This window comes from Rhamphochromis longiceps, linkage group LG9 (genome assembly GCF_057381845.1).
Source record: "Rhamphochromis longiceps isolate RC_006_pf linkage group LG9, R_longiceps_female_GT1.1, whole genome shotgun sequence".
Classification (NCBI taxonomy): domain Eukaryota; kingdom Metazoa; phylum Chordata; class Actinopteri; order Cichliformes; family Cichlidae; genus Rhamphochromis; species Rhamphochromis longiceps.
The window spans coordinates 32,512,142-32,521,855 of NC_140565.1; the positions used below are offsets into that span (position 1 = coordinate 32,512,142).

The following is a 9,714-nucleotide window of genomic DNA, read 5'->3' on the forward strand; positions in this document are numbered from 1 at the left end:
AATTCCACTCACATTCACCCATAATCTTTTTTTTTTATTACATACTGTAATTGTTTACTGAGATGCAAACCTACACGTTCATTTATTGTATTTCTTTAATACATTAACGTTTATCTTCTGTCAAAAATCCACCTTACGTTAAAATTTCCCTCCCGTTACTTGTTTGTACCTCCGCGGCTGCCGTCCCTCGTGTTGCCATAGCGACTCAAACAGTATCTAGTGATGGCGGCCCAAAGCATGTCAGAGCTTTATAAAGCTGTGCGCGCTGAGAGAAAGGTAAAAGTGAATCCGTACGTTTCGCAGTCATTGAAGAAGACGCCGTTAACGGGGTAAGCGTTTACACTTTAAACTCCAATGTAACTTTAGGGCACCAAAAATGAAGATTTTAGTGGTTACAGTTACCGTTTTAAAAGGTGGTATTTAGAATACAGTGCCTTTGTTGAAATAAATGGATTACACTGCGGTACTTTCCTGTTTCATATTGTCGCAGGTCAGGACTGTTTAGGTTTTGTTTGACAGCTACGTTCTGTAGTTCCAGGCGGCAGCGTTACGGTTGCCATGGTTACAGGGTGACGCTCTCTCTCTGCGTGTTTCCTGGGTGAGAGAGCGCCTTTTTGTTGTTGTTGTGCTAAGCTAATAGGCAGAATGCAGAATGTAGCTTCATGGGCAGTGTAGTCCGTGCTGCAGGGAGAATGGACTGCCATACCCGTTATGTGTCTGTGAGCGAGGGAGGGAGAAAAAGGAAAAGTACGAGCTGTCATCGAGGAAAAACGGGAGCTGGAAGCATGTAAATATAATAATAACCACTGCTGCCAGGAAGAGTGCCTGACGAGCCCAGTTGTAAGTACGCTATTAAGACTCGACTGTACACTGTGTTCGTGTTTTCCTCCGAAACAATAAGTTCCGTTGGAGCAGTCTTTCAACGCCTCTCTCTGTCTCTGGCTAACAAAGTTCACCCACACAACAAAGTAAAGCTAGTTTTAGGCTACGAGCCCCACACGGACCCCGCCGTATTAGTCAGAGGTCCCTTTACTACGGATTCGGAGCCGCGGACCGTCAGTAACAGTAATAAATCACAGCAATAGTACATTCGCGTAGTTTTAAACAGCATATATTAAGTAATCCAAAGTATTCAGAATACGTTACTCTCATCGAGTAACGTAACGGATTACGTTACAGAATACATTTTGGGGCATGTATTCTGTAATCTGTAATGGAATACATTTTTAAAAGTAACCTTCCCAACACTGTATGTATGTATGTATATATACATATATATATATATATAAAACACCCAGCACGCCCCTGCGGGCGGTTTATCCTTCAAGCTCGGGTCCTCTACCAGAGGCCTGGGAGCTTGAGGGTCCTGCGCAGTATCTTAGCTGTTCCCAGGACTGCGCTCTTCTGGACAGAGATCTCCGATGTTATTCCCGGGATCTGCTGGAGCCACTTGCCTAGCTTGGGAGTCACCGCACCTAGTGCTCCGATTACCACGGGGACCACCGTTACCTTCACCCTCCACATCCTCTCGAGCTCTTCTCTGAGCCCTTGGTATTTCTCCAGCTTCTCGTGTTCCTTCTTCCTGATATTGCTGTCATTCGGAACCGCTACATCGATCACTACGGCCGTCTTCTTCTGTTTATCTACCACCACTATGTCCGGTTGGTTAGCCACCACCATTTTGTCCGTCTGTATCTGGAAGTCCCACAGGATCTTAGCTCGGTCATTCTCCACCACCCTTGGGGGCATCTCCCATTTTGACCTCGGGACTTCCAGGTTATACTCGGCACAGATGTTCCTGTACACTATGCCGGCCACTTGGTTATGGCGTTCCATTTATGCCTTGCCTGCTAGCATCTTGCACCCTGCTGTTATGTGCTGGATTGTCTCTGGGGCATCTTTACACAGCCTGCACCTGGGGTCTTGCCTGGTGTGATAGACCCCAGCCTCTATGGATCTTGTGCTCAGAGCTTGTTCTTGTGCTGCCATGATTAGTGCCTCTGTGCTGTCTTTCAGTCCAGCTTTGTCCAGCCACTGGTAGGATTTCTGGATATCAGCCACCCCCTCTATCTGCCGGTGGTACATACCGTGCAGGGGCCTGTCCTTCCATGATGGTTCCTCGTCTCCCTCCTCTTTCTTGGGTTTCTGCTGCCTGAGGTATTCACTGAGCACTCGGTCAGTTGGGGCCATCTTCCCAATGTATTCTTGGATGTTCGTTGTCTCATCCTGGACTGTGGTGCTGACACTCACCAGTCCCCGGCCCCCTTCCTTCCGCTTAGCGTACAGCCTCAGGGTGCTGGACTTGGGGTGAAACCCTCCATGCATGGTAAGGAGCTTTCTTGTCTTTATGTCAGTGGCTTCTATCTCCTCCTTTGGCCAGCCTATTACCCCAGCAGGGTACCTGATCACGGGCAGGGCGTACGTGTTGATGGCCCGGATCTTGTTCTTACCATTCAGCTGACTCCTCAGGACTTGCCTGACCCTCTGCAGGTACTTGGTGGTTGCAGCCTTTCTAGCGGCCTCTTCATGGTTCCCATTTGCCTGCGGGATCCCCAGGTACTTGTAACTGTCCGACTACACTTCTCCAGTCCAAACGACATTCCAATGTCATTGCTGTATAGCCTGGTAGTGTGGATCAGTGAATCGATGTCTCGTTCACTCTTGGCATACAGCTTGATGTCATCCATGTACAGGAGGTGGCTGACAACTGCTCCGTTTCGTAGTCGGTATCCGTAGCCAGTCTTGTTAATGATCTCACTGAGGGGGTTCAGGCCTATGCAGAACAGCAGTGGGGACAGAGCATCTCCTTGGTAGATCCCGCACTTGATGGTGACTTGTGCTATGGGCTTGGAGTTGGCCTCTAGTGTTGTACGCCACATCCCCATTGAGTTCCTGATGAAGGCTCTTAGGGTCCCATTGATCTTGTACAATTCTAGGCATTCCAGTATCCAGCTGTGGGGCATTGAGTCATAGGCCTTCTTGTAATCAATCCAGGCAGTCTCAAGACTGCAAGACCATACATACATACATACATACATACATACATACATACATACATACATATATATATATATATATATATATATATATATATATATATATATATATATATATATATATATATATATATATATATATATATATATATATATATATATATATATATATATATATATATATCCCACTGCTGCCACCAAGCAGCTGGATAGCGTAGTGGTTAGACTACACGCCTTTGGAACAGAGGATCGCAAGTTCGATTCCTGCCTGGGGCGTCTGTATCCAGTAAGGGTCCTAAGGCTAGACCCCCTATGCTAAGCAAGCCTACCGCAGACATGAGCGAGACAGATAAATATGAAGGCATGCCGGCTCGGACGTCGCCCGGATCAACAAGGTCCGCGTCAGGTGTTGAGGAACCAGGGCACCCTGACGAAAAGTGGGCTACTGGAACAAGAAGGCATCGGTGGGCAAGAGACGAAAACAGGGCGTTGTTGGAATGCTACTACGCAAGTAACCCCGGCGGAAGGGGCTACATGAATAGGATGAGGGACCTATGGATTCTTCGATACCCAACATCCACAATGACGGCGAAACAACTAGTAGCTCAGTGTTCCAACATTCGAAAGAAGGGACTGCTCTCACAGCTAGAGATTGACGAGGTACAACACAAATGCTACGTCAAGGAGGAGTCAGGACGCCAGGTCAGGGGGGCGATATCATCACCCCCACCCGAGATTGGGTACATAGCCCCAAGTGCGATAGGAGAAGGATCGTTGAGTGCGAGAGGAACTGACCTGAAAAATAGGATCATGGCCAAGCTTGAAACCTGGATCCCCCGTAGCCGGTTACCAAGATTACGTGAAGTACCCTCAGAAGGTCTGCTAGATGATGTTAATGCAGCACTACGGATGATACCTACAGCCACGCTTACCGACACTAACAAGCTGATCTACAATACGGCAGCAGTGATCAGTGAGATGCTTGGCTACAAGTTGAACAGCGACAAGGGGCAGTACCCTCCATGGAGAAGGAGGCTAGAGGGCAAGATCAAAGTAGCACGGAGGGAGGTTAGCCAACTAACGGAGTTGCAGAAAGGTAAGACAAATAAGGTGCCTAAGAAATACAGCAAGCTGTCCATACCTGAGGCCTTGGAAACTGCCAAGCAAAGACTCACAGCCTTGGCCAGCCGCTTGAGGAGGTACACCAGAGAGATAGAAGGCAGGAGAATAAACCAGCTGTTCTCCACAGAACCAGCAAAGGTGTACTCTCAGTGGCAAGGGAACAATAAGAGAACAGCACCACCAAGGCTGGAGACGGAGCAATACTGGAAGAGCATATGGGAGAAGGATGCAACCCATAACGGCAATGCTCAGTGGCTAGAGGATCTGAGGGCAGACCACAGCGACCTCCCTGAACAGGGTCCAGTAACCATCACAGTGGCAGATATCCAAGAAAGGGTCTCCAGTATGAAGAGTTGGACAGCACCAGGGCCCGACATGGTTCACACCTACTGGCTGAAGAAGCTGACTGCACTCCACGAGCGTCTGGCAGCACAAATGAACCAGCTGCTAGTTAACGAGAGACACCCGGAATGGCTAACTGAAGGCCGGACGGTCCTGATCCCCAAGGACCCCAAGAAGGGACCGGTCCCCTCCAACTACCGACCAATAACCTGCCTCAGTACTACATGGAAGCTCCTGTCAGGCATCATATCGGCTAAGATGAACAGGCACATGGGTCAATACATGAGCGGGACACAGAAAGGAATTGGCAAGAATACCAGAGGCGCAAAACACCAGCTACTGGTAGACAGAACAATCAGCCGAGACTGCAAGACCAGACTGACCAACCTGTGCACTGCCTGGATTGATTACAAGAAGGCCTATGACTCAATGCCCCACAGCTGGATACTGGAATGCCTAGAATTGTACAAGATCAATGGGACCCTAAGAGCCTTCATCAGGAACTCAATGGGGATGTGGCGTACAACACTAGAGGCCAACTCCAAGCCCATAGCACAAGTCACCATCAAGTGCGGGATCTACCAAGGAGATGCTCTGTCCCCACTGCTGTTCTGCATAGGCCTGAACCCCCTCAGTGAGATCATTAACAAGACTGGCTACGGATACCGACTACGGAACGGAGCAGTTGTCAGCCACCTCCTGTACATGGATGACATCAAGCTGTATGCCAAGAGTGAACGAGACATCGATTCACTGATCCACACTACCAGGCTATACAGCAATGACATTGGAATGTCGTTCGGACTGGAGAAGTGTAGCCGGATGGTAACAAAGAGAGGGAAGGTAGTCAGAACTGAGGGGATTGAACTACCAGAAGGCAACATTGCAGACATAGAGGACAGTTACAAGTACTTGGGGATCCCGCAGGCGAATGGGAACCATGAAGAGGCCGCTAGAAAAGCTGCAACCACCAAGTACCTGCAGAGGGTCAGGCAAGTCCTGAGGAGTCAGCTGAATGGTAAGAACAAGATCCGGGCCATCAACACGTACGCCCTACCCGTGATCAGGTACCCTGCTGGGGTAATAGGCTGGCCAAAGGAGGAGATAGAAGCCACTGACATAAAGACAAGAAAGCTCCTTACCATGCATGGAGGGTTTCACCCCAAGTCCAGCACCCTGAGGCTGTACGCTAAGCGGAAGGAAGGGGGCCGGGGACTGGTGAGTGTCAGCACCACAGTCCAGGATGAGACAACGAACATCCAAGAATACATTGGGAAGATGGCCCCAACTGACCGAGTGCTCAGTGAATACCTCAGGCAGCAGAAACCCAAGAAAGAGGAGGGAGACGAGGAACCATCATGGAAGGACAGGCCCCTGCACGGTATGTACCACCGGCAGATAGAGGAGGTGGCTGATATCCAGAAATCCTACCAGTGGCTGGACAAAGCTGGACTGAAAGACAGCACAGAGGCACTAATCATGGCAGCACAGGAACAAGCTCTGAGCACAAGATCCATAGAGGCTGGGGTCTATCACACCAGGCAAGACCCCAGGTGCAGGCTGTGTAAAGATGCCCCAGAGACAATCCAGCACATAACAGCAGGGTGCAAGATGCTAGCAGGCAAGGCATACATGGAACGCCATAACCAAGTGGCCGGCATAGTGTACAGGAACATCTGTGCCGAGTATAACCTGGAAGTCCCGAGGTCAAAATGGGAGATGCCCCCAAGGGTGGTGGAGAATGACCGAGCTAAGATCCTGTGGGACTTCCAGATACAGACGGACAAAATGGTGGTGGCTAACCAACCGGACATAGTGGTGGTAGACAAACAGAAGAAGATGGCCGTAGTGATCGATGTAGCGGTTCCGAATGACAGCAATATCAGGAAGAAGGAACACGAGAAGCTGGAGAAATACCAAGGGCTCAGAGAAGAGCTCGAGAGGATGTGGAGGGTGAAGGTAACGGTGGTCCCCGTGGTAATCGGAGCACTAGGTGCGGTGACTCCCAAGCTAGGCGAGTGGCTCCAGCAGATCCCAGGAACAACATCGGAGATCTCTGTCCAGAAGAGCGCAGTCCTGGGAACAGCTAAGATACTGCGCAGGACCCTCAAGCTCCCAGGCCTCTGGTAGAGGACCCGAGCTTGAAGGATAAACCGCCCGCAGGGGCGTGCTGGGTGTTTTTTTTTTTTTATATATATATATATATATATATATAGGGAGAGAGAGAGAGAGATTTATAGATTTCAAATATCAGGTTTTTAGAGATCTATTTGGGCCTCACATGGCTGGTTAACTAAACTGAGTGTGACAACCCTGGTTTAAAGATGTGTGTTTTTTCCAATGCATTTTCCATATAAACATTGATTCTCTGCTGGCATGGTAAACTTGTCTGTGTGGCAGGAAGTTCACCCTAAAACTTCCAGGAAATGTCAGACAGGTTCAGAGACTCAGTGACGACGACGTCCTCGCTCTCTGTAAATGTCTCCAACATAACAAGTGTGTTACAGGTGAGCTGGTGGATTCACGTCAACTGATTCAGACAAGGTGTGTTTAACTGTCTTTAACTACGTGTGTGTGTGTGTGAGTGACCAGGTCTTGATCTGAGGTACAACAACATAACAAATGAAGGAGTTGAACACCTTGCTAAGCTCCTGCAAGTAGGTAACAAAATGCAATGGGTGGATCATTTTCTGTAAGTAAAATGTTTCATGTTTGATGTATTTCGTGTTTGTTTTCTCTGAGCAGGAGGAGAAATCATCTCTGAGTTGTTTGGATTTAATGTTTAATGACATCCAGGCCAATGGAGCTCAAGTCCTCGCCAGCAGCCTGCAGGTTTAACACTTAATATGTTCTCATATAAACTTTATTCTTACTCTTCCTTTAGGAATTAGGTGCTTAACCCCCCACCCCCACGCCCCATGAACTAAAATGAGCTCGATCCTGGCCAGACTCCTCTTCACTCATGAGATCCTTTTAGATTTTAGCAGAATTCATTTACAGTTGGATTTTCATTCCTTTTAATGTGGCTCCAACGTTTCTAATGTGGAAGCCACGTCCCCGCCTGTCGTTCTCTCTGCAGGGTAACAGCACCCTGCTCTCTCTCAGGCTGTCAGGTAACAAGATCGGGAGAGGAGGAGGTTTGGAACTGGCCAGCATGCTGCAGGAGAACTGCGCGCTGCAGGAGCTGGAAGTGGCCGACTGCGACCTGGTAGATGGGCTTCAGTTTTTAAAAAGGTTTGGTGCTGACATCATTCTGTTTCTGAGAGTTTTCTCGATCCCTACAGGACACCAGCAGTATTATAGCGCTCATCATCATGCTGAAGAAAAACAAGGCTCTTTGCTCTGTCGATATCAGCCGCCCGCTGCTCTTCAGCCATCAGGTGCAAACACACACCAGGTATAAAACTCAATGGGAGGCAGACTGATCTGAGCCAGCTCTTTGTGTCTCAGGAGGAGTGGGCAGTGCACTGCTCTAAGATGCTGGCAGTGAATAGCAGCCTGATGGAGCTCCACCTGGGGAGGATGGGGATGACCGACACTGGGATAGAGCAGCTCACTGAAGGCCTGGGGCGGAACAACAGCCTGCGCTACCTGGACCTGTGCAGGTAGGAAACGAGTCGAGCAGCCAGCAGAGGGCACATTTCCTCCTCTTCATACCATACATTTGTCTTTCTTGGATTTCTGTAGCAACCGTGTGACCCGTGACGGTGCGTTTCATCTCGCCATGATGCTGAAGCAGAACAGGGCCCTGGAGATTTTAGATCTGTCATCCAATCAGATTGGAGATGGTGGAGCTGGGTACCTGAGCAAAGCCATCACCTGTCCGCGCAGCACCCTCAAAGAGTGAGTCCTGCATCAACCCCAGAATCAACCACACTCTTTTGGTAAAGAGGTTGCCCAGTTTTGATACACATGGAGGTTTGCAGCAGAGACAGAATCATGTTTTCTGCTTATTTTAATGACATTTTAATGACTTTAGAAACCAGAAGCCTGATTGTTTGTTTTTTACATTGAGACAAAGTTTACACAGAAGGACTATATAGGGTCTTTTTTAAAGTGACTTTCAGGGATTTAGGATCTCTGAAGAAAAACTATCAATTTTTATTACTTAGAGATTTTTCAACATCTAACAAGGACAGACGAGGACAAAGTTAAATTGACCTGATTTTTGCATAACTTTAAGAATTTGAATGTGAAGAGAAGAAAAGATCCATGAACGTAATGATTCAAAGGGTTCAAATATCTTTGAATGTTTGTGTTTCAATATATTTTTCGGACTGAGGAAAACAGAAAAAAGGTTAAGTATTCTGAAGAGCGTAAGATTATGAAAAAACTAGAGATATGAAATATCCAGATTTTAGAGGCCCAGAGAGGTGAAGAGCAAAGCAGCAAACAGAGAAAGCTTTGTAAAGTAAACAGTTTTAGCTTCATCCTTTTTTAATCCTTTAATCTTGACCTGTTGTCACCAACCTGCGCTCTGTGCAAGGCTGTCTGTGTGCAGAAACAACATCACATCAGAGGGTTTGCTGTTGTTGGCTCAGGCTGTGAAATCCAGCTCGACTCTGACTCACATGTACATCTGGGGAAACCACCTGGAGGACCCCGTATGCCAGGTACAGCCCTCAGATGTCTGTTTCATCTTCTCCTCTAACATCCCATCACCCCTCTGACAGATAGACGCTCCCTCCCTGCTTCAGGCCTTCAAGGAGCTGATATCCAGCGGCCGGCTGCATCCAGAACAGACAGATGTAAGCCCCTATGAGGTGGATGGTCACGTGTTCCTCGCTGAGGTCTTCCAGAGTTTGAGGAAACCAGTTTACAACATTGACTGTAATGGTACAGATGTGCCTACAAAGACTGCTGCAAGCCCTGATTCCACCGCACATCATGGACAACTAAAAGATTATTTAAACTGCAAAGATTTAAGTTTATGAAAGTATTTTGTTTGTTCATCACAAACACAATTAGTGGCAATCATTTCTAATATTTTAAGACATTGACTTCTACTACACCTCCTGAAATAATTACATCCATAAACAGACATGCTTGTTGCAGAAGAGAAATGTTCAATGTGTTGTGTGATCTTTCTCAGCAAGCAATATTTTATATTTTAATAAATCTGTTTGAGCAGAGTTTCTGTTGATGCTTAAAAAGCCTTAAAGAGTGCTGAAGTCATTCACAGCAAAAGATTCTTAACCCTCTACTCTACATGTCCATAAGAAACATGTCAGGTTGCTCGTTCAATGCAGTTCTG

The 9,714-nt window shown here is 47.6% G+C and overlaps 1 protein-coding gene across 3 annotated transcripts; it reads left to right on the forward strand.

Moving 5' to 3' along the window:
- Positions 1 to 203: 203 nt before the first annotated feature.
- On the forward strand, positions 204 to 9,601 carry lrrc34 (leucine rich repeat containing 34). 3 transcript variants are annotated; one of them, XM_085417503.1, is made up of 10 exons: positions 204 to 329; positions 6,861 to 6,967; positions 7,053 to 7,117; positions 7,206 to 7,292; positions 7,540 to 7,668; positions 7,745 to 7,840; positions 7,911 to 8,065; positions 8,148 to 8,303; positions 8,947 to 9,073; positions 9,134 to 9,601. In XM_085417503.1, exons 1-10 carry the CDS (start codon positions 223 to 225, stop codon positions 9,392 to 9,394), a joined length of 1,290 nt encoding a protein of 429 aa, XP_085273629.1. In that variant the 5' UTR covers positions 204 to 222; the 3' UTR covers positions 9,395 to 9,601. The 3 variants fall into 3 exon arrangements, with proteins under 3 accessions (XP_085273629.1, XP_085273628.1, XP_085273627.1); XM_085417502.1 differs by having other exon boundaries at positions 7,914 to 8,065; positions 9,158 to 9,601; XM_085417501.1 differs by having other exon boundaries at positions 9,158 to 9,597.
- Positions 9,602 to 9,714: the final 113 nt, after the last annotated feature.